We start from the raw sequence: 24,389 nt of genomic DNA on the forward strand, positions 1-24,389 counted from the left end.
TACAGAAAAAAGATGGATTCGTGGTTTTACCGTGGCTGTTTTCTGTCTAAAATCAGAGCTAAGCCAACAGAGCATTAATGTAAACTATCAGCTGATGCCACATGTGAAAATTAAAGACAGTGTTGTTTTGGCCGACTGTCAGTTTTCAGTTTGAAGAGGGAAACTTGATGATATAATATAGATTTGTGTAAACAATGAGTTTTAGATTTTATTCAGTGAGTGATACAGTCTGTGGATACATGGGGTTGTTTAGTTGGTGGTTTTGGTACTCATACGAGTGTTCTGGACTTCTCCTTGCTTTGGAATCAATACTACATAGAACACCTTTAACCCATAAAGACCCAGTGTGACTTTTGCAGCAGTTCCAAAAATAAATTTTTCCCAAGATTTTTTTCCCCCAAGTGATTTATCACCATGACCTATAATATTATCAGCTGTTTTTTTTTTTTTTTTTTACATTTTTTTCTGTTAAAATAATGTATTTTCTTATATGTAATGTACAGATCACATAGATGTTCATAAAAGGTCAGAATAAAGTTGACGGTTATTATATCAAAACAGAGAAAACTGAAGAAAAACTGACTTTTTCAGTAAATATAACAACAACTGAACATAAAAACAAGTGTCTCCATCCATTGTCATTTATCCAACTCCATGGGTTTTACTGGTGAATCACTGTTGTAGAAGATGACGGTGTTTCCATGTTCACTACGGAGCCTCTGAACGTCCAAATGGGTCATATCTGATGATCATGAAAAGATGATAAACTGTATTTTACCCCAATTATTTACATGGATTGATAGGATTAGTGGATTAACAAGCATTAAACATTTCAGATTAGTAGATTTTGATCCCCAGTGGCTGTTTGGGTCTTTATGGGTTAAAGTGTAATGATTGTCTCTGTTTGCTATGCAAATAAATTAGAACCTTTTTGGTTTCTGGAACTGAATATCAAATCTGAATCTCTTATCTGTAGTCTCTATGGGTTTTACTACATACACACAAATTAAAGCAACAAATTGAAGCATATACAACGTTTTATCAAGTTTTTTTTTTACTCTCAAACATACAATATCCAACATCTTAAGAATAAATATTTACAGAAATGAGATGACATTCATTTGACACAGACAGAGGTAGAAAATTCCTTGTTCTGGTTTAAAACTGCAACTTTGAAAACATGTTTCAACCAAATACATTTGACACTTGTCTAGGTATCCTAACACAGACACAAATAGAACAGAAACTATTAAGTCTAGTTATCTTTCTAGTGCAACTTAACCCCATATATAACATACATCCACATGCATTAACAGACTCAGTACAAAATGCACATTAACACAAGCTTTGGTAAAAACCCGAAGAATCATATTTCTCACACAGGACAGTGCAAACAGTGCCGCAAGGTTTAAACAATTATCAGAAAGTCATTCTACTATTTTCTACATAGAAACTATTGAATACATCATACCCCAGTGTAGTAAATATTACCCATCTGGTGAATTAAACAGGCAGTTTGACAATAATACTTTTGTTTGTTAGTCTCATACACATTACAGTAAAGAAGCATTCAATGGCATGTCTCAGACTTTACAAAGCACAAAAAGGCAATAATTACATCACATGCACACAAAACATACATATAGTCAGGCACAGATCACATTTACAGTACATAATATCAAATTAATTTAATTTCATTGGCTTGCTTAAGGTATTTTGACACACATTAAATAATTATATATATTAACAGGCGAGGTAACTTTTTGTTTGTATCCACTAACATACCTGGAATATCTCGTAAGATTTATATAGAGACGATATGTGACCAACAATATCAACGTCTTTATTTAGAATTTAATCAATAATAATGTGAAACCTTCTTAACAATCATTTGATCCATCCACGATTCTGACCTTGAAATATCTGTAATATATTTGTTATGTTATTACAGATAACTTAATGCAAACAGATCCCGCTACATGAGAACTCACCACACTCTGTGACAGATCACAGTGAGCTCAGTGTAAAAGAGCAAAACCCGACAGGATAAAAGAAAAGACTGGGTGATGTTTGGAGAAAGACTGGAAAATAACTACGACTAATACACAAAAATGAACACAAAGGTGGAAAGAGCAGTTATGAGAGTCATAAGTTTGGGTCGCAGATGTTTATCGGATGTACAAATTTACATCAGTAAATGGTTTTGGACCAGTTATGAGGATCATCAGGGTGGAATGAATAACAGGCGGACTGTTGCTGATCTCAGGAGGTTATTGGAAGTCATCCTCAAATGAGACCCTTTGTTTTGAATAAGACTTGTAGCTGCAGGGCTAACTATGCAGAACCTCCTCGACTCTGGATGTGTGGCTTGTTCATCTGATACTAGCAGAAAAAGATATTAGCACTGATAATGTACAAATACATCTCTGCTAATATACTTCCTGCCCTTTGGGTTAATAAAATAAAGACTGACTGAGATGGCCTGAGGTGCACTGTATGCCACTGAGTGTTGCAGGGTATGACTGTCACAGTTCTGCTGAAGAGGCCTTTCACCAAGACACAGGACTAGAGATATTCAACAATGCATATGAAAAAAACAAATCTGTTTAGTTTTGCAAAGCTGTGGTGGTAGGTTGTTTGAAAAAGAAAAAAAAAAAAAAAAAGCAATCTTTTATTCTAAAAAAACAAAACAAAACACATTTTAATAGGTTTTAAAAGTACAATGTGTAACATTTGTGAAAGTTTGTGTTGGAGTCTGTGCTGTGCTGGAAGTCAGATGATGTTACTGAGCTCATTTCCAAGTTAACAAAGCAAACAGTATCTAACTAGAGTTGTTGAAGAGCAGAGGAGAAGCACTGAAATACTCAAAAGCGAGCCTGAAAAATAATCCCGAGGTTTTCACAGGAAAATCTGACCCAGGTCCTCTACAATGAAATCAGTGAGTAGTGCTCATTTTAGATAGAATATCATGATCTGTTGAAACATGAATGTGCGTGCATTTCCTCACAGACGTTACATGTTGTACGTTTAGGATTTACGTTTCTCACAGTAGGACAGGACCATTTTTAAAGTATTGAGAAATTTATTGTATTCTTTCATTTTCAAAGAATTTGTTGATTCATTTAAGGATTGCATCAGTATATTTTTCTATTCTATCTTTCTGTTCTATTGCAATCTATTGACCTTTAACCCTTGAAGACCTTTGACCTTTAAGGTCACTTATCACTGTGATCTGTTAATCTCACTGTCGGTCTGTTTAAGATAACCTAGTGTGGCGAGAAGATACACAGTGTGTGTGAATTTATAACCACAGCCTTCCTGCCAAGGGCCATTTGTCCAGATTTCTAAACAACAGTAACTTTCTCTTTTTTCCTGCTTGACTGCTGTTTGACTGAGTAAAAATCATTTTGGAATGCATAACCAAATATTTGACATTTTAATATATTTCTTGGTGTTTAATTATCCAACAGTCATTAAAACGATTTCATTTATCTCCTAACTGACACAGTTGTCGTGAAATAAATCAGGTATTTTTGTCATTTATTTAAAGCAAGTAGTCCACTGTAATGGCATTGTTATACTTTGTATAAACAGGATTTAGACAAAATCAGAAACATCTCACATCCTGATACATTAGGCATGCTGTCAGTACCAACTTGGTTAAGATCATAATGTTTACTTTGCTTCGTTGATGCAGTTGAAGCCAATGTATTTCAAACACACTGTCAGTGTTTGTAACTGATCTGTTCCTAAATATGATATTTTGCAGTATTTTGAAAATCTATAGTTGTCTGTCGAATTTTTATACCTTACCAGTGTTGAGGAGTCTTAAGATACAGGCGAAAGTGTTATTTAAGTAATATACAACTTATATGTAAATGTAATTAGTAAACCAGTTGAAAGAAATCTAATTAAAATACATTTAAAGGGGATACATGTTTGATATATTCTTTTTTATAAGGCTGATGATGATTTATTTATTTATTTAAAATTTGATTAAATCTATAGAGTAAGAAATATGGCAACATTTATGGTAAAGAAGGATTGTATCTGTATTTCAAGTGTTTCCGCTAAAAATACTGGATCTTTCAGTCACTTAAATCTCCTTTATGCAACGGTGCCCAGCTGGTGATAGCCCAATTACTGTTCCCAAATGATCTCTTAAAGAGAGACCATTGTGTTTTTTGATTACAGAGTTTCTCATTTCCTGATGAAGAGCCACAGTCATTGATAATCAGGCTATAGAAGAAATGACCTCAGACCTGATTCAGCTGCATTTCAGTCCTGATTATTTGGTCAACCTGCCAAGCACATTTTGCTTGATTGATCCTTTTGAAACAATTTGTTCTGAGGGTCTTTTCCTGCACAGATCCACCCAAGACCCAAGGCTAAATGATATCTTTGAGAAAAAAAACTTACAATTGCTCCTTTTAGTTTCAGTCAAATAAAATGGTTCAATGCAAATCTTTTGCTTGCCTGCTAATACCAGTAATGTCACTCTTTATGAGGATATGACCGACATTAAAATAAAGGTCAATACTCCAGTGAAAATGGAAATAGAAATTGGTGTAGCACTACTCATAGTCAAATGTAATTAAATCCAAGGGAAACTGGTAATCTTTAACCTATTACATATCAAAAGTAACCTTGTAACCAACACTGTAAGTCCTTTTGAGGAATACATTATATCAAAAACTGGAAGAAAAACAGGCAAAAACATAGACAGTCACATGTAAGGAAAAAAAATTGAAAAAAGAAGAAAAATAAATGACACTTAAAAAAAAGCTAACACTATGAAGTCTTAAGGACGCTGTGATATTATCACACAAATGCAAACATTGTGAACTTCATCGAACACCAAACTGGTTTTCAGGAGTTTTGCAGGACTGAACCATGTAAACACAGTGTAAATCCTTAAATTAAAACTGGTCAAACAATAGAAGCCAGACTTTCTTTACAGCTTCCATTAGCAGAGCTGTTAGCCTGGTGGTTCATCAAGGAGCCTGGAGCTACGTCTAAACCCTGACTGGTAGGAGCCAGACTGGGTGAGCTGCCTCTGATCGAGCTCTCCAAGCTGCCCTTCCATCCTATTCTCTGCTGCAGCCCCTTAACACGATTTGGGTCTAAATTCCCATTGGTCCTGCACGGGGGCTTTGAGAAAGTGTCTCTGCAACAGCCCCATGCTCGCTTCCCCCTCCAGCTGCCTCCCCTGCTCCTCAGACAGAGTATTTCCTGAAAGGCGTGCCTGAAATCCGGGCTGCGGCAGTAGATGAGCGGATTGAAGGCTGAGTTGGAGTATCCGAGCCAGTTGAGGAGTCTGAAGGGTAGCTTGACGTCACCCAGGTCAAGGAAGGTCATCAAGATGTTGAGGATGAAGAACGGTAACCAGCACAGTGTAAACGTCCCCATGATGATCCCAAGAGTTTTCACAGCCTTGTGCTCCTTAAGACAAAACTTAAGACGCTTAGTGGCAGAGTGTTTTCCTTCCCCTTTTTCTGTCCTGGCTCTGCCCTCTTTTCCATCTTCTTGTTTTCCAGTGTCTACGCCTCCTGTTTTCTGCATGTTTAGGTTATCATCTGATGCTTCTTCTCCCACCTCGGCTCCTGTTCTAAGTTTATTCATCGAGGGGCTATCATCTGGATAAGCCATCTGTGCAGTGTAATGCAAGTTATAAAAGTGCCTCTCCCTACCCCTGATCTTCTCCAGCTGCTTTTGAGCCTCCTGAAACACCCGAGTGTACAGGAAAATCATCACCACTAGGGGCAGGTAAAATGACACAATAGATGAGGACACTGCGTAGGCGGCGTTGGTGTTGAAATCGCAGCAGGTCTGGTCCTTCAAGCACCGGAGAGCCTCAGAATCTCCTGACACCCACAGCTTCAGATGGATGGGGAGGAAGGAGATTAGGCAGGCCACCACCCAAACCCCAAGGACTACAGCGAAGGCCCGACCCCTGTTAGCAACATGACACAAGAGACAAGCGTTGAAAATTGGTCGATAAAAACACAGATGTGGATGAAATACTGGATTGTTTAAATACTACATTGCTGTTATAGGTACTCCCTGTATTCAAAAAACGATCCTATTTAGTGTAATTTCACTGCATTTCCACTCTGCAAAGTCTGACTTCCTTAAAGTCACATTAAAAGAACCAGTGCTAGAGTGTTTATTCCGCTCACCAAAGGGGAGGCAAGGGGTATTGTCTTTGGCCTGGTTTGTTTGTTTCTAAGTTTGTTGACACTCTAGCAGCAAAACTGTCGGTTGAATTCATACCAAATTGGCTTTATAGATTGCCAGTGACCCAAAATAGATGTCATCATATTTTGGTAAAAGTAGGTCAAAGTTAAAATTTGTTGTGATTTTTTTTTTTTTTTTTTTAAATCTTTTTTTTCCCCCATTTACTTATAATGGGCAAAATTTCACACATCTGTAGCAGCAAAACTATATGGGTAGAATTCATAACAAATTGGGTTTTTAGGTTGCCAGTGACCCAGAATAGATGTGGTTACATTTTGAGAAAAGTAGGTCAAAGTTCTTTTTTTTTTTTTTCATCAATTTTTAAAATATTTTTTCTTCTCCCATTTACTTATAATGGGCGAAATTTCAAATGTCTATAAAAACATCAATTTTGTTTCAATTTACTTCAAACTTGACACATATATAGAGGCAATTGATATGCTGACATCAGCACATGCATAGACATGATGACATCAGCTGGATCCATACCAAAATAAGCGACAATACATGCAAGGGGCGGGGTTTGTTGTGCCTGGCACCACTTGTCAACCCTTTAAACCCTAAGCCTAAAATGGTCTGCGTGGACATTTTTTTCTTATTTTGACTATAAAGAGGTTAGAAAATAGGTTGTGAGTGAGTCCTTTTACCCATTTTTCTAGAGCACTTAGAACTTCAAAAATCTAGCAGTCATTTACAATTTACTGCATGTTATAATTCTGCTAAATTGACTTCTTGTCCAGCTTCTAGAACAAGCATGAATAAAATTACCATAATGACCCAATAAAGCCTGCAAAGCGCAACGTCTCAGGTTTCAGAGACCGCTGGAATTTTTCCAATTACACAAACAGTGAAAGAGTGACAGCCATCCAAAGTGCATATGTGCAGGGTGTGTCAGCGGTGACACGTCAGGTTTAAAAGTTAAAGGATAAACATTACGTTAAACAAACGTTAAACATTTAATAGATACATTTGGCAAAAGGTCCTCATTTTCTACAAAGATCCAGAATCTGATTGGTTCTCTTGTGTGTGTTCGAAGTGCTCATTAATGCTTATCTTTTAATGTTTGTTTTAATCTAATGTTATCATAAAAATAAACAGGAACAATCAGCTGTGCCTTCTGCAGTCCTGGCTGGTTACCATTACACAGATCATGCAACCATAAGTGTTTCCTGGTAACAAGCCACAACATTAAATAGATATGTTTTTTAATCTAATGTAGGTATTTTATTTCTAGCTAGTTACTGTGCTGTTGACAAAATTTTACCAGTTTGCCTTAAATATTAAAATGTGTTTTTGCAGTATTACAAGTTGTTTTTGGCTGCTCTGAAATAAAAAACATGCAGAAGTTCTTATGACATAACAAACGTTCTTTGTCCTGTGGTTCAGGCCAACATTAATTTCAGTTGTTTTTTTTTACTGTATTAGTTAATTTCTGTTTGAGTATATTTACTGGATAAATGACTGTGTACATGGCACCTACAGTTTGTGGTGGGCAGGTGACTTGAGACTGTGCATTCACTGGAGGATTAAAGCCACTTCCAATTAAAATAGCTGTTATTTTCTATTTTCTTATATGATCGCATGTTTTTCACTCTTTCAGAACTCCAGAATGAACAGAAAGCAGTTGATTGTTCTGCCTCAAATGTCACAGATGTTCAGTCTGTCACACCTCTGTTTAGTCACATCCACCTCTGTGTTTTACACATGGACTCTAGGATGAGTATGAAGTCATAGTCATGGATATTCAGCAAAACTGTAATGTAGGCCCCTTTTTTTGACAGTTCCTCTATGGCTGAATATTCATCTTGCAGGTTCACCATCTGGGAGACTAGGGTTTGCATCCTGTCAAGTATGTGTACCTTCTATGTGTTTGTTCACAGAGCATTAAATTGCATGAGGAGATGAGTCAAACATTACAGTCAAAGACATGACGTGTCAACACAACCATTATCAGCTGATTGAAACATTAAAAATCTGGCTCTACCCACAAATTTATAAGCAGTCTGTTCATATTCTCTTGCACCTTCCTTTTTTAGCACCAGCTGCAAGTGTTAGCAAGTTATTACCTGGTAATTACTTTGGTAATTTCATGTGGTACTATTTTTTTTGTCTTTATCACCAAATTATTACAGACTACTACCATGTTGTCATGTAAAATGCCCCCTGTGGCTTGAGATCAAGCAACTTATTTTCTAAATAACTCAGTCTGGATGTAAATATAACTAAATATATAATAATAATAATAATAATAATAATAATAATAATAATAATAATAATAATAATAAATAAATAAATAAATAAATAAATATTAACAAGTGGTGCCAGGCAAAACAGGCCCGCCCCTCGCACATATTGTAGCTTATTTTGGCATCAATCCAGCTGATGTCATCGTTTCTATGCATGTGCTGATATCAGCATATCAATTGCTTCTATATATGTGCCAAGTTTCAAGTAAACTGAAACAAAATTGATGTTTTTATAGACATTTGAAATTTTGCCCATTATAAGTTAATGGGAGAAGAAAAAAGATTTTAAAAATTCATAAAAAATTGAAAGTTTGACCTACGTCTCCCAAAATGTCGTGACATCTATTCTGAGTCACTGGCAATCTATAAACCAAATTTGGTATGAAGTCAATCAATGAATTTTCTGCTACAGACATTTGAAATTTTGCCAATTATAAGTAAATGGGACCTTTTTTATTATTATTATTTTTTATTTATAAAAAGAAATTAACTTTGACTTACTGTTCCCAAAATGTAATCAAATCTATTTTGGGTCACTGGCAATCTATAAACCCAATTTGGTATGAATTCAACCAATAATTTTGCTGCTAGAGTGTTAACAAACAAACAAACAAACAAACAAACTGAACCCAAAACAATACCCCTTGCCTCTTCATTGGGGGGCGGGGTAATAATAAAATATAAGTAGATCCATGTGAATAAATATAAGTAATGTTACATCTTTTGGCCCATTTATTCAAATGTTTCTGTCGTACCTGGTGAGTAGACTTGGGTAACGGAGTGGTGAGGTAATGGCGAGGTAGCGATCCAGAGCAATCACACACAGTGTTTCGATGCTTGCTGTCACACACAGCACGTCTGTAGCAGTCCAGAACTCACACATGAAATTTCCAAAATGCCAGGTTCCCAGCAGTATGTAGCTGGAGCCAAAGGGGACAACGGCCACGCCCATGATGAGGTCGGCTACGGCCAGGGAGGCAATGAAGAGGTTAGTGACGGTCTGGAGCCGCTGGAACCGCAGGATGGCAGTGATCACCAGCACGTTACCTGGTCAGAAGGATAGTTGAAAGAGGTAATGACAGGCACATCCAGTTACTAAAAGGTGTGCAGGACCCAAAAGAGCAGTGAATAAAAGATGAGAAGAGCCACACAACCTGTCAGCTCCCAAGGAGATGTGGTGAATAAACATCTCCTTGGGAGCTCACAGGTTGTGCAAATTTTATCTCATTTTTTATTCAGAGGGATAGCTGAAACATAGTGGAGGTCAGGTTTTAGATAATAACCGGTGGAAGTGGAGGGAGGATTCACATTCAGAACAAGTGCTAATACTACACTGTGAACATACGCTATGACAACTGAAAGTTAGACATTCAACACCTCATTTCAGTGAAAGTATGCAAGCATTGGGAGTAAAACTTAGAATAGTATGAAAAGTCAAAATCCTCATTATGCAGGAAGATGATCCCCAGCAGTATTTTTTTTACTATTACACTGGTCTACAAGTAAAAGGCCTCCACAATGAAAGAAGTGAAGCAGTACCAAGTTTGGGTCTCTAATAGATAAAAAAAAAATTAAATAAAGAATGCTGTTTGGCTGTTGTTTCCAAGATACAGTCTTGGGTCAAAATGTGACATTCTTAGAATTAATGAAAGAATAGCTTTTATTCAATGGGAATGTTTGTCTCCAAGCTACAAGTTTCTATCTAGTGGAAGATTTATAAATATATTCTGTAAATGTACATAAATGAACATATACTATAACATTATTTCTTATCTTACAATTGTTATGTTTTCCGGGTCATCTTATTAAAGTATATAAGATTTAACATATTTAATTTCTGGGAAACAAACAAACAAACAAACAAACAAACAAACAAACAAACAAATAAATAAATAAATACTGTAGACCTGTATTATATATAATGCATTTTGTTCAATCAAATTGTACCTATACAGTGTTACATCATAACAGAAGTTTTTCTCATGACACTTTACATTTATGGCTGGTTCAAACCAGAGTCTTAAGCCAATTTACAGAAACCCAACAGAATCCTCCAGGATTATTTCATTTATTGCTGTAGATGTTTAAGGTTAAGATTATTTCACCTACTTTATATACTGTTGGTAGCTTAATCTACACCTATAAGATTATCTTATGTAGAAGCGTCTCCATCCTCTGAGAAGCACATTATAAAAAGACAACTTTTCACGAGCTGGGAAAAACAGCCCTGTTTTCAGCTTTGTAACGTTTTCATCTAGTCCATCCAAGTGTTTATGTAGTTTAAGAATGGGGAGAATCTTAAACTCAGCCCTGTTAAGGATTGGTTCATCAGTCAGTTTATCCTAAATGTTCAAAATGAACTCATGATTGTTGTAATTGTAGCAAGCTGAATGAAAGTGGGGATGAAAAACTGTGATCTGAGAAGTAACCAAAGGTGTCAGATAAATGTGTTTTGCAACACTGCATTAAATAACTGAATAGGAACATTTCACTTTAGTTCATCCCCATTCATCAGTCTATCAGAATAAAGGGTAGTTACTCACCAAAAACTATGGCCAGAACCAGAATGGCCATTAAAACACCCAACAGCACCATTTCTGCATCGCTATACTCCGTGGACCTCCCTGCCAACTCATAACGCAGGGATGAGTTGATGTGCTCTGACTGGTTTTTAGGGTCCATGATCAACTGTCACAACACAAAGAACAAAACCAATTAATACACACATAGCAGTCCTTAAAACGAGTCTCGCTGGTAGTTTGTGAGTACTTTAATGGGGAAAACATCATTTGTAGGAGATGCTTTGTTTTATTTATTTTGATCCATACATGCACTAAATATCTTTGCATTGTGGATTAAACAAGACATATGTGGACACCATAATGATCTTTTTTCTTATTCTGAAAATTTTTTTAGATCAAAAACTAAGATTCAACAGAATAATCTGCAGAGAAAGTAATAGTTACTTGCAGCCTCACTGATAAGATTATCTTGGTGTTGGGTGTAGTTTAGGTTCTTATCTTCTCTTTGCTCCTCAGTGTTAGTCATTTGGGTCTAATCACCACTTTTAGATACAGAGGGCTATGTAATGGTGGACCATGTCTTTTTCTGCTTTTTTTTTATAGAAAATGTGGCTTTGATCAGTCTTGAAAAGTAGCAGTTTTTCTTTTTTCTTTTCAGAAAATGGTGGTACAATCACAATAAATGGCTGCAGGCAGTGGTACTGATTACTGCAGGCGTTAAATATAGTGAGAGAGGAAGGGTGGCTGCAGGTCACAGAGGGTGTTACTACACCCACTGAACTGCATATGGTTGTACCAGTGTGTGCATCATATGTCTATGCATGTAATAAAAACATTTCAGCATGTACCTTTAATTAAAAACACACATGAAATCATTCTGAGCCATGCAATAAAAGTTTGGATATTAACACATAATCCCCTCTCAAGGCACTTTTAATTGGGCCCAAACCAAAGCAGGGTTTTCATGCAAAATTGTGTTTACCTAAAGATCAGAGGTCACCAGAGGGGGATTTGGGTCTGGCTAATCGTACTGAGATACGCACTTGTGCTTTGTCACTGGGGAACACGTAGCTGCGTTGAGGTTATCACGGATTTATCAAGCTGCACAGGCATCCTGATTAGTGTTCCAAGCTGCGCTCAGTCTTTATCTCTGGGGTTAAATGTGTTTATTTACAACTTAATTATAGGTGTGATTTTCACCTCACACATGTAGGAATGTAGGAGTGAAATTTTCTAACAATGGGCCAGTGTTGGAAACTTAGTACCTTAGAATCAAGACATTTTCTTATCATATGAAGAATAGTGATTAAATAAGAACATTCATTCATTTCATTTCATTCTTTTATTTGTTTTGAGCAAAAGAAAAAAAATGAACATTTTTTGTGTACAAGGAACAAATATCAGAGCACATACATTAATAAATAAAGGTGATCAAGATGAAATAGCAATTGCCATGTACACTAGTAATAAAATAAATTCAACATGGACTGCTCAAAAAAGGAGTGGGAAGAAGAAAACTTATTAAATCCCACCTCCATCTCATATTTATATAACATAACACATTACTTTTGCTTCCTTAATGATATAGTAACATGTATTTAGAGTCCTAAAAATATAAATAACAGATAGTAAATATAGAGATAGTAAATATAAATAACAGATAGTCTGCATAGCTTATAATACAACATATTCAACAATAATCACAGTTACCAACAAACCAAACAAGTGACACATACTAACATAGTAAACAACAACAAGTACATACCAACAAAGGTAAGAAAGAACCAAGGATGGAATGGCCCAGCAATTAACTATAAGCCCCGCCCTCCCTGTACTGTGACCAGACAAGTGCTTTACTTTATCAGTGGTTTGTTCTTGCCACTTACAGTAGCAGCAATGCCAAAACATTTTTTTTTTTTTTCTCAGATTTGCACTTTGGCTCTGTGTTTCTGTTGGTATCATGTGACAGAACATTTTAGTCCAGTAACATGATGTAGATATTCAGCAGCAGCCTACATGCAGACTTTTTGACCCCAAAAATGGTGGAACCTGAGTTAAGACATTGACCATTCTGTCATAGAGGTATGGTTGCACAGGCCTGTTTGGCAGCTCAGGGAGGTTAGTCTAAACCACAGGTGTCAAACATGCGGCCCAGGGCCCAAAATCGGCCCGCCAAAGGTTCCAATCTGGCCCGTGAGATGAATCTACAAAGCGCAAAATGCAAAAATTACCCGGAAGATATTAACAGTCAAAGGCATCAAACTCAAAAATAATAGCGTAATAACCTAGAAATAATGACTCCAAATTATCTTCTTGGTTTAATGTGAGAAAAATAATATGGCATTATGCCTATAAATAATGGCAACACCAATGTATTTCAAAGAACATTAAATTCTGATATCCTTTAACAATAAAATGTCAATAACCTGAACAAATATAAACAACCTCAAATACCTAAAGAAAAATGAGTGCAATTTTAACATTATTCTGCCTTTTTTGTGCCTTGGTAGATCTGATCTGTAATGCACATGTACAAATCATAAGTTGAGGCATAATATTGATCAAATTGTATTTGTTTTTCTTCAGAAATTTCAGTTTTTTTCAGGTTAATCACATCTTTTTTTATTTTGGATTGTGTGTAAAATAAAAATAGTTTCATCATTTAATGTTATTTTTTGGACTAAAAAATTTGGAGTTGTCATTATTTATAGGTTATTATGCTATTATTTTACTGGTCCGGCCCACTGGAGGTCAAATTGGGCTGAATGTGGCCCCTGAAAGAACATGAGTTTGACACTCCTGGTCTAAACAATCTGACCATTACGCTTCATATCATGAAAAAAATAGTCCTGATTATAAGACGGAAAGCTTCCAACAGTAAAAAAAAACTTTCCTATTAACCATCTGAAATCTGTATTGTTTTTTTTTCTTGATCTGTTTGGCTGTATTTATTTTAACTAACTTTCTTTTTGTGTTTGTGCTCCATTGTGTTTTTCAGTGCAATCTCAGCTTCATCTTCGATTATTCCCCTGTTATTTCTTTCTATATTTGGCTTGTCAGCGTGGAAAAACAATGGTAATACATCTTTTTCATGAGGGATGGTGATTATAAAACCCTCCTGGATATGAAAATTCATAGACTGCAGGTTGAGGCTGGAGTAGTGTGAAGATTTACAGTTATACTTGCAGCGGCATATGTCGTTGTGTTTACAACAGCACCATTTGCCTCTGAAGAGGTGGTGATCCATCAGAGACTATAGAGTCTTACTGTACAGTACCTTAATGCATTGTAATCTTGTGAGTAGCGTATGTAACATGAATGTATTTATGGATCCAATACATTGTAAAATTAGTCTTTCAGCACAGTTTGACATAGATGATACATTAGGCTCATATTTATTTTTTTATTTATTCATTTAGTGTTACCTTTCTTTGGATGGAAAGTGCAGTTTCAGCATAAATCCAAGAATGTCTCTAATTGACCTGGTGACTCTTGTTTATCACTGTTCACCTTTATACTCAGGGGAGAGCCAAGCACTTTAGAAGCATTAATTATTTATACTGTGTGCCTCATTCTCCTCTTTTTCTTTCTGAACACTCCGCTGGTTCAGGTGTATTAGTGGTTTTCTTAAATGGTTCCTTCAAAGGGAGCAGCGTGTACAGCTAATGTTTTTTAATGCCTCACAAACTCATCTGTATGCACATACACTTGTATTTCTATGCGCACTGGCCTTATTCCAACACAATCCAAACATGCGCAAACACATATTAAAGCCAACTGTGAAGAGGTGCATTTATTCATGAAGTGTTTACCCAGCTCTCCTGCAGTCAATGAGCAAAGTGTTAAATTTTGGGACTTAATTCAAAACATCAGGGTGGACCATGACAAGACTATTTTTTATAACAGTCATTTTGCAGGTGGAAGAAATTGCTGTTCTTAGTTAACAAAGCCTTACAGAGTTTTTACATTGCAAGGGGTCTTGGCAGGCTGTCTATTGCATAAACTGTCTGCGGCCACGGCAACAATTACTGTGGCAATTTGTCTTGATTTTTAAAGAAGTCTCCAACTCAATATATGTACAGTTGGAGATTATAGAAGTGTCAAAGTGTTGAACAAATGATGGATTTCTTGGAAAGTTTAACTGCGGACTCATTTAAGAAAATCAATCTTTCATTACTGAAGCATAAAGCAGCTTCAATTTTGTATAAGTGAAACAAGGCACAGTCTGCACATAGGCATAGAGTTCAGGGGAGATCCAGGGCATATGTCCCCCCTTGATATTTTTCTTTTATTGAAAAAAATCCTATAATATAACTTAGAGGCAAATACATTGACTATTAGGTGGGTGTATGTCTCTGACAGTAGTTCTTTTTTATTTCTAAAATTAAAAAGTATGAATAGGAGCTCAGATGAATGCCGAATCTGCTCATTCTCTAGAAGATTTAAACACTGTTTTAACCCTTACAGACCTATTGTATTTTTCATTTTCAGTGAAAATCAGTTATTTTCCTATGTTTAATGTACGGATCATGCAAATGTTCAGAGTTGATTCCAAGGTTATTTTATCAAAACTGAGCAAAATTAAGAGAAAGTGGCTTTTTCATCCAAATATATCATTGTATTTTACAACCACAGTCCATGGTTTTTAATGGTGAATCAATGTTTCAGAAGATGATGGTGTTTCCACATTCACTATGGAGACTCTACATGTCCAAATGGATCACATCTGATGCTGCTGAAAAGCCAAGAAACTGCAATTTACCTGAATTATTTACAAGTGAGATTAATGGTTCAGAAGTAATTTAACATTTTCAATCACCAGATGCTTTTATTTAAGTCTTTGTGAGTTAATCAGTCGTGGTAAAAATGTGTTATAGGTTTAGTTTTCAGCTACAGTATATCCTAAAACACAAGACAATGTGCAGAAAGTTTGAAGAAACAGCAAAATTTAGTTTGATTAGAATTATTTAAGTGAATAGGTCTCATGTGCAAATTTTAATTGAATTCACTGTTTTCCTTTAAATAAATAAAAATGTCTTACTTGATATCCTACACAAAATGCAGACACTGATGCATAAGAATTCACCAGAATGCCTGAAATGAAGTGTGTGATGCTGAAGAAGTACATATATACATGTTTTCCAATGTACGAACAAAACCTACACCAGTAATCTAACAGTTTGTACTGAAGACATAAGACAAAGCTAAATGTAGTTTAGAGTTTTCCACTGAGGCCAATGATTTTTTTAATGGTGCTGTACCTGGTGACTGCACCCATTAATCAGTAATCAAAGCGACTACCTGCACTAACACATAAAGTCCAGCTGTAAAATGGTCTCTGCTTCCTCTCCCTGTCTGAGCTGCTGAACGCCTTAACCTCACAAAAAAAAAAACTTGACTGGCTATCTGTGGCCAACAACCAAACACAAAAGATTTACAGAGACATAAATATCCTAATATTTAGGCAAAAGGGAGGGTAATAACGATACTGAACACCTCAGTGCAGAAAAATCCACACAACTGCCCATGCACACAGACAAACACACATTCACAAATGCATGCGCAAACACAATAATGCACATGCACGCCAAACAAGCAGCCTCTGCAGTGTTTAGTTGAATAAACATATGACAAAAGACAAAGCTGCAGTGGAAGAAATACGTTCCTTAGTTTATGGCTATTTGTAAAAACACTCATACCACATTAAATGAGCTATAAAACATTAGAAATGATAAACTAAACTGGTACGTGTTAGAAATGAAAGCTTATTTGAATTGACTGAGTCTGAGAAACAGCCTCACACTGATATTATTCGTTATACAGTTATGAGCGTTTCTCCTATGGCTGATGGTTGGAGAAAGAAAGGAAAGTAAACAGTGAGTTCAAACATATGTGAGTGTTTTGACAAAAATAAAATCTGGTCTATTTAATTATGGTTATACAGTGCATCAGTGGTAAACCATTCAGCTGAATATGACCACATCAGCCACAGAAAAACACAAAACTCTGTATATTTATGAAGCATGTAATGCACTAATTTTATTCTTTGATAATAGTGAAATGCATAAGAAAGCATGAACATCTAATTATAACAAAGCCACATCTCTCTCATCAAATATGCATTAAACATATGGTTTTGTTGCAAACTATAAAGTGCAGTTAGTTTTCCTACCTGTAGGCTTCGTCTTGTGCTTTTCAATCCAGTGATCAGATATTCCAGATGCTTTTAAATCCACAACATGAAGTCTCATTATAATGTGTTTGTCAGCAGCTTTTGGACTCTCTTCCCCTTTTGCTGAGTTAGAAATGTCTGCATTTGTCTGCAGCAAACATGCTCTCCCTCTCTCTCTTTCTCTCTCTCTCTCTCTCTCTCTCTCTCTGCTTCCTTTACATGCTCGTGTATAAACAGAGTGTCTCAGTTCTCAGCTACTCTTGCCCTTTTGAAGCAGCTGAGACTGTCACCCTTTTATAAGCCAGCCCTGATGACATCAGAGCAGGACAGTAGCCTATCAGAACACAGAGAATCACTTTGAGCGTGTATCGAATGTCTGCAGGGTACTGACAACTGGACAGCACTCAGTGGGAAGTCTTATTTTTTTTTACCTCTGTTTATTCATGGAAGGTTTTATGAACCCTGTGTCTTACCACCCTGCTTCACATTCACACTTTAGGGCCGCCAAATAAAACCTCAGACTTCTGTTTTTGGCTGGTGCTGCTGCAGCAGTGAAACCTGAAAGTTGCACCCAGTCTTCAAAGTTGTATAGACCTGAAGCTTATTGACTGTTTCACTGTGTTTGGATCAGTGCAATAGAAGTACACAGCTGTGTTGACCCACCCCAAACTGAGTGTAAAAACATAGAGAATGGACTTTAAAACCCACAGGCCTAATAGTAGAATTAAGGCCACACAGGGGAACTTATTTAATGTGATGAATATTTTGGTTGAACGTATCACAAGTTATTATTAATTACATAAAATGAGCCATAAAATATTTGAAAACACGTGTACTTATTGGAGTTATGATGAGTTAAACATTCTTTTATTTTATTGATTTCAAGTTGGATTTAATTTCAGTTTTAGTTCAGTTTTTAAATGAATAAGACTTGACTTGTGTCTCTAGTTTTCATTTAACTTTAGTGCTGTAATAATAATAATAATAATAATAATAATAATAATAATAATAATAATAATAATAATGGATTAGATTTCTATAGCACTTTTCAAGGCACCCAAAGCATTTTACATTATTGGTCCATTATTCATTCACATTATTCATTTGCGTTATGTAATAAGGAAACATATAGTTAAAAAGCAAAAAAAAGTATAATGACATCAAGTATGATTTACCAGACCCTTACAGAATGGCATTTTAATTCTTTGTATATGTTGCCAAGACAATAAAGAATATTCCATTTCGCTCTTTTGTTAAAGGTCCCATATTCTGCCAAACTATCTTACTATCTTAGTCTAACACAATGAGTCTTACCAACAAATCTGGATGAACTACCGTGTTGACTCGTGGGGTTCTAGATGTAGTCATTTTTATGCTGCTGTGTATTCGTGCATGCTGTACCGCATTTGTCCAGCAGTCACCGCCAAAACATTCTGGCCATAGCAACATGACTGTATGGCAATTGTATTCCAAAATTACTAATATCTCCCAAAATATTGGTCCTTGCTGTTTTTGCTAGTGTTTTCCTTGACCAAAAATACACAAATACGCCAAACTGCAGCCTTCAGCTCTTTCCGGATTTTGTGTGAACCCCCGGACACACATACACACACCTGCACACAGAGGCCACTTGGCTTTTATAATATAGATCAGGTATCTTTGTGATTTTCTGACAAATTAAGGCAGTTATTACTCTGAAAAGAAAATCACATGTATTAAGGTTAGTATCTTTTTGATATATCCTGGTAACAAGTACATTTTCCACAGCTTATTTCATTAATAGTCCAGTTTTGATCAACTGTAATAATATAATCTCCTTTTTCTGTCATTTTCTCCTCTTCAGCCTGTTAACATTCCACTTCCCTCTCAACAGTTTCTCACCTTGAAGATCTTTTATGAGGTAAAATGGTATGCAGATAATTTTCATGTCGACCAGGAAATGCCAGAATGTATACCTTCTTTCTGTAGTTCCCTCCTCTCGATCCAAATCAAAAGAAAATATAAAAATAGATGGAAAAGTGAAACGGCACCTCCAAGCTTCCATGCTGAGACAGACAGCTTAATTACATCCTCTTTACTGATCAGTAATCTGTAATTACAGCTGTCAGTCAATTATTTATTCCACCTACCTGTCTGAAAATCTGGATCACAGGATAGTTTTCCACCAACCCCAAACACATGCAGTTAGTAGATGGAGAAGCCTTGTGTCCTCCTAGTCTACTTGAATGATGATATAATATTATTATTATGGAATTTTTGCCCAGTGACGCTAAGAACAAAAAACTGCAGCTTTAAAGAGGTCATAGTTTGTTTATTTGTGTATTTGGACCCTAATAGTCCATAAAGTTTGAATTTAAACCCTCCAGGTGCTGCAAAGCTATCTTTATATTCATTTTGGCAAAAAACTGAGTGGATTTCTACAACCCATTTTAATTCCTGTGTAATTTGTTAAGTTAAAAACAAGTTATGTCACGTCATTTGCACAATAAGGTCAAGACTTCCGACGAACAATTCTCTGAGTACGCCATAACTGATTGTCAGCAGCAGCGGTTGTAGTCCATACTGAAAATATGTCCAAAGTTCAAGTTGATTACCTAAAATGTTCAGTTGTTGGTTGTATTAATAAACACAAGTGGCTGAACGGGACAGAAAGCATGGGCAACAACCTAGAGGGGGTGGGCCGTGAAGTAGCTTATTTCCATTTAAAGGGCCAGTGCTCAAAATGACCTTTCTGGTGTCATTACTCAGAAATAGGGTTGAAGATGGACCTGTGGAGTCGAATTAATGAAGAATTCAGGCCCAAGCATAGCAATAACAGTTTATGTAGACCACAGGGAATGTTTTAACATGCGTAATTCCATTTAAAAAAGCAAAATATCACTCCTTTAACTCTTCAAATTCTTAAACAACACAAATAATTGCACTGATTTTCATACAATTTCCTCAGTAGGAGTGATTCTTTATATCACTGATTTTTACCAATATAGCTCCAGGCAGATGACAATGTTAAGAGTAAGCAAGTTAAGAGTTCAAAGAAACTGGAAATTGGTCGGTCTGCAGAAAACACCTTTATGTTAATGTGGTTAATGCTGAGAGGCTGCAGCTAAAACATGAGAGCGCTCATATGAATTGTACCTCTTGCCTTATATGATTAAGAGGATGGAGTTAGAATTGCTTTGCATTAGCGTTGAATCAAGTTTGTAATTATGAGGAACAGGCAGTAACTAAAAAGCTGCTTTACATCCCACAGCATGTATTTGTTTCCATTAGCTTAATTGAGTTGAGCTAAATGAACCAGTGTTCCTGGGTTAATTCAAAACATACTGCTGCCCATATACCCAGTACAACAGATTTAACCACCTGAATACCTCCAAGTCAGAGGGCTGTATTTAACCACTATTAACTAGCCCTGTGGTAGAGAACAGCACTGACCTGCACAACCACAGTTATGACATGGACATTTGATTTATTTATTTATGTGGTCAGTAAGTTAGCTAATTTTTTTTTTTTTTTTTATCAAGTATTTCAGTTTGGATTTTGATTTCAGTCAATAAGTATTTTATTGTCTGTTGTCTGCTCAGTTATTGTTTTATATCTGTGTTAATTTGGTGTTTTCAGGTTTTATAAAGAAAGCCACTGGCAATTTTAGGGAGATGTCTTTCTTATTTATGTTCACTGTTAACCTGGAATCATGGCAGTAACAATCTCCATTGAATGAACATTTTGAAAATGTTTGTTCCAAAGATAAGGACTGAATTAGAAAAAAAATAATTTAGGTTTTCAGCTCCTGACGCATGGAACAAGCTTCAGTCTGAGCTTTATCTACAATCACTGATTCCATTGATTGATTTTAAAGAGAGCGTTAAAACTCTGGAATCAGTACTGTTGGTTTGTAAATGTTTCTATTGTGTATGTTTTTTCTGTGTTTGCAAATGCTTTTATTATTGTAAAACTATAATGATGTGACTGTATCGCTGCCGTTTTGGCCAGGTCTCCCACGAAAAAGAGATCCCCCATCTCAATGCCGATCAACCTGGTTAAATAAAGGTTAAATAAAAAAATAAAAACAAACAAACAGAAAAAAAAAGCCTATAAGAGCAGAAAAAGGTATGATTAAAGAATGTATGACATCAGATGTGAAGCCATTTGTGAGCTGGAACAAGCTAAAACCCCCCATTGTAAAGTCCCATAAGTTGCAAAACTATTTCATACCAGAAACATCACCAGTGTGCAAAGGTTATACTAGTTTTACCTGCAATTCTGTTCCATTTTAGCTCATTCTGTAATGTTCATTCTTCGTTATCTTTTGGTTTTTGCATTTTACTTGTTTGTGTCAGTTATTAAAGACTTAATATGGGGTATATGAGTAGGTGTACACATGAGAGATATCATTATCAAGGGTTCCTCAAAGACTGAATGTGACTAATGTGGCTGAAACTTAAAGTGCTACTATTTTTGTGCATAGGAAACTGCTCTGTTACAGTAGTGGTTTAGTGATATTACTTTTAATAGTATTTATAAAAAAAAATCTAAATAAAAGATATTAGATATTTGGGAATAAAATGACAGACCTGTCTTAGTGTACCTTTTAGTACCACAGTGACATTATTATATTAGAGAAAAATATGCAATAATTTTGTTTCCTAAATGTAATAAAAGCTCATGAACAAATGTCAAAAGTTTGTTTTTTTTTTGTCCTGTTACAGTGAGTTAACATCCAGGAATAGCCACAAACACTCTGCAAAGTGAAAGAACAACCACAAACACCACAAAATGTACCAGGTTGATTCTTCAGACAAACCCTTCTCGGTGGTTTCATGCGTCACTGTACACAATGTTCCTAGTTTTATGCTGATAACAAACTGCACGTTAACAACAAATTCTTCCCACACATACACAACATACAGGACGATGAAAGATAACTGTTTGTGTGAGAGAATATTTGACACAGTTTTGCATCAACAAACCCCTCAACCATCCAAGTGATGGTAAAGCAGTTCTTCAAAACCTCATTGATAAATGTAAGAATTTAATAATAAAAAAAGTGAAGAGAGTAAAAATAATAAATAAAGCGAGGTAAAAAGTAAGAAAATGACACATACAAGCTCAGGTAAAATTCACACTTATTAAAAGTGATGGTTTTTTTTTTTATGTTTGTGTTTTGTGCTTGCTATATCTGCTCACTCATATGTCTCTTGCAGAAGAAACAGGAAACCTTTGAACCACAGTGAAAGCCTCACGCTACCTTTTCTATCTATTCTTTCTTAACCCCCTCTGTCACTTTAAGGACATCATTAGGGGATGTTTGTCAAGAGGCCCTGAGCAACATCTTCACAACCAAACAGACTAATTAGTTGCAACATTCTGGTGACCATTCATTATCTGTGTTTGACCATCTAGCTGATCTTCTGTCATTATTCTGGCTCAGATCAGTCATTATATTTGTGTGCATGTGAGCACTTTTGTCAACTGTTCCGCAAACAGTTCACCAAGAGGGCTTTCCACCTGCAGAGGAAACCACTGCTGGTACCCTGAAGAGCAAACACTAAGGGTTCACGTATTTAGGCAGAGAGAGGAAACAAAATGTGTCAGTCTCAGCTTGATGCTTTCTCTTTGTATGTCTGTTTAGTTTTGTCTCTTTCACATCTTCCTTTGGGAGAAGAGGCAGTATGGCCATAATCTCTTGTCTTTCCCAAATACATTCCTGTCTGCATGTCTTCCTGTCCCTGTCCATCACTTCCTCTCTTTCCACATCCTCATCTCCAAATGCCACAAATTTAGATACCCACATTGTGGGTCTCTTTTTCTCTTCTCTGAGCTGATTCTCATCTACAGAGATATACAATGAACAACAAAATAAATGCACGAACCCAGAAGGTTAAAAGGTAAATTGACCTATAATGAAATATGCCTACAAACAGTGTTTATAGGTGGACTAAATGATTGGTTTTGCTCAGTTCTGGTGACCCAATTCCAGTGTTGGGAGTAACGCATTACAGAAGTAATCCATTAAAGTAATGGATCACTTTTTTGCTGTAACAGTAGTGTAAGCATTACTAATCAATTTTAAGCAATATTTTACTCAGTACATGTTCAATAACGCTTGCATTACAACACACTTTTCGCCTACAATTTTATTGCTCAAATGAAAAGAAAAAAATAGCAAGACCATGAGACCTTTAAAGAGTGATATTTTGCTTTTTTTTTTTTTTAAAGGAGTTATGCATTTTAAAACACTGCCCTGTGGTCTACATAAACTGTAAGTGCTATGCTTGGGTCTGAATTCTTCATTAATTCAACTCCACAGGTCCATCTTCAACCCTATTTCTGAATAATGACACCAGAAAAGTCGTTTTGAGCGCTGGCCCTTTAAATGCACATGAGCCACGTTACACCCTACCCCCTCTAGGTGGTTGGCTGTGCTGCTCTATCCCATTCAGCTACTTGTGTTCGCAATGAATTCAACCTGTGACACAAAACACAGCAATGAATTCAACCTGTGACACAAAACACAGCAATGAATTCAACCTGTGACACAAAACACAGCAATGAATTCAACCTGTGATGCAAAACACAACCTACAACTGAACATTTTAGGTAATTGGTTCGAAATTTGGACATATTTTCAGTTTGGACTACAACTTCTGCTGCTGACAAACAATTATGGCATACTCTGAGAAATGTTTGCCAAAAGTCTTGACCTTACATGTGCAAATGATCTGACATAACTAGTTATAAACGTAACAAATTATGCAGGAATTAAAATGGGTTGCAGAAATCCATTAATCCACTGTGCACGCACCATTTATGACAAGAGTCTGTATGTAACTCAAAAGTAATACAGGAGTACGCATTGCAATTCTGAGACAGTAATATTGTAATTGTAAGGTAAGAAATTACTTAAACTTGAATAACAGTAACAAGTAATCTGTAATGTATTACAGTTTGGAAGTAACTTGCACAACACTGCCCCATTGTCATTGACCGCTCTCTGCGCTGCATGGACCATAACATTAAGTTGGTCAGTCAGCCTGACCAGTACACAGGTATTCCTTGGACCAGGGCCAGTAGAAGTCCACCCCAAAACATGCACTTTTGTCAGAAGTCACTATGCCACAGATGTCACAAGGTATTAACACCACTGAGATGTTCTGGACTAGCAGAACAGAAGAACATGACCAGCTCCAAGTTTTGCCACAGGTGGAATGGGAC

The 24,389-nt window shown here is 36.2% G+C and overlaps 1 protein-coding gene across 2 annotated transcripts; it reads right to left on the reverse strand.

Moving 5' to 3' along the window:
• Nucleotides 1–1,036: 1,036 nt before the first annotated feature.
• adrb2b (adrenoceptor beta 2, surface b) lies at nucleotides 1,037–17,433 on the reverse strand. Of its 2 annotated transcripts, none has more exons than XM_030154833.1 (4): nucleotides 17,178–17,433; nucleotides 11,027–11,168; nucleotides 9,239–9,530; nucleotides 1,037–5,953 (listed from the first exon to the last, which is right to left on the reverse strand). In XM_030154833.1, the coding sequence occupies exons 2-4, from the start codon at nucleotides 11,163–11,165 to the stop codon at nucleotides 4,930–4,932; spliced, it is 1,455 nt and encodes a 484-aa protein (XP_030010693.1). In that variant the 5' UTR covers nucleotides 11,166–11,168; nucleotides 17,178–17,433; the 3' UTR covers nucleotides 1,037–4,929. The 2 variants fall into 2 exon arrangements, with proteins under 2 accessions (XP_030010693.1, XP_030010692.1); XM_030154832.1 differs by having other exon boundaries at nucleotides 11,027–11,171.
• Between the last annotated feature and the right edge of the window lie 6,956 nt (nucleotides 17,434–24,389).

Source organism: Sphaeramia orbicularis, chromosome 14 (assembly GCF_902148855.1).
Source record: "Sphaeramia orbicularis chromosome 14, fSphaOr1.1, whole genome shotgun sequence".
In the NCBI taxonomy this organism is placed as follows: domain Eukaryota; kingdom Metazoa; phylum Chordata; class Actinopteri; order Kurtiformes; family Apogonidae; genus Sphaeramia; species Sphaeramia orbicularis.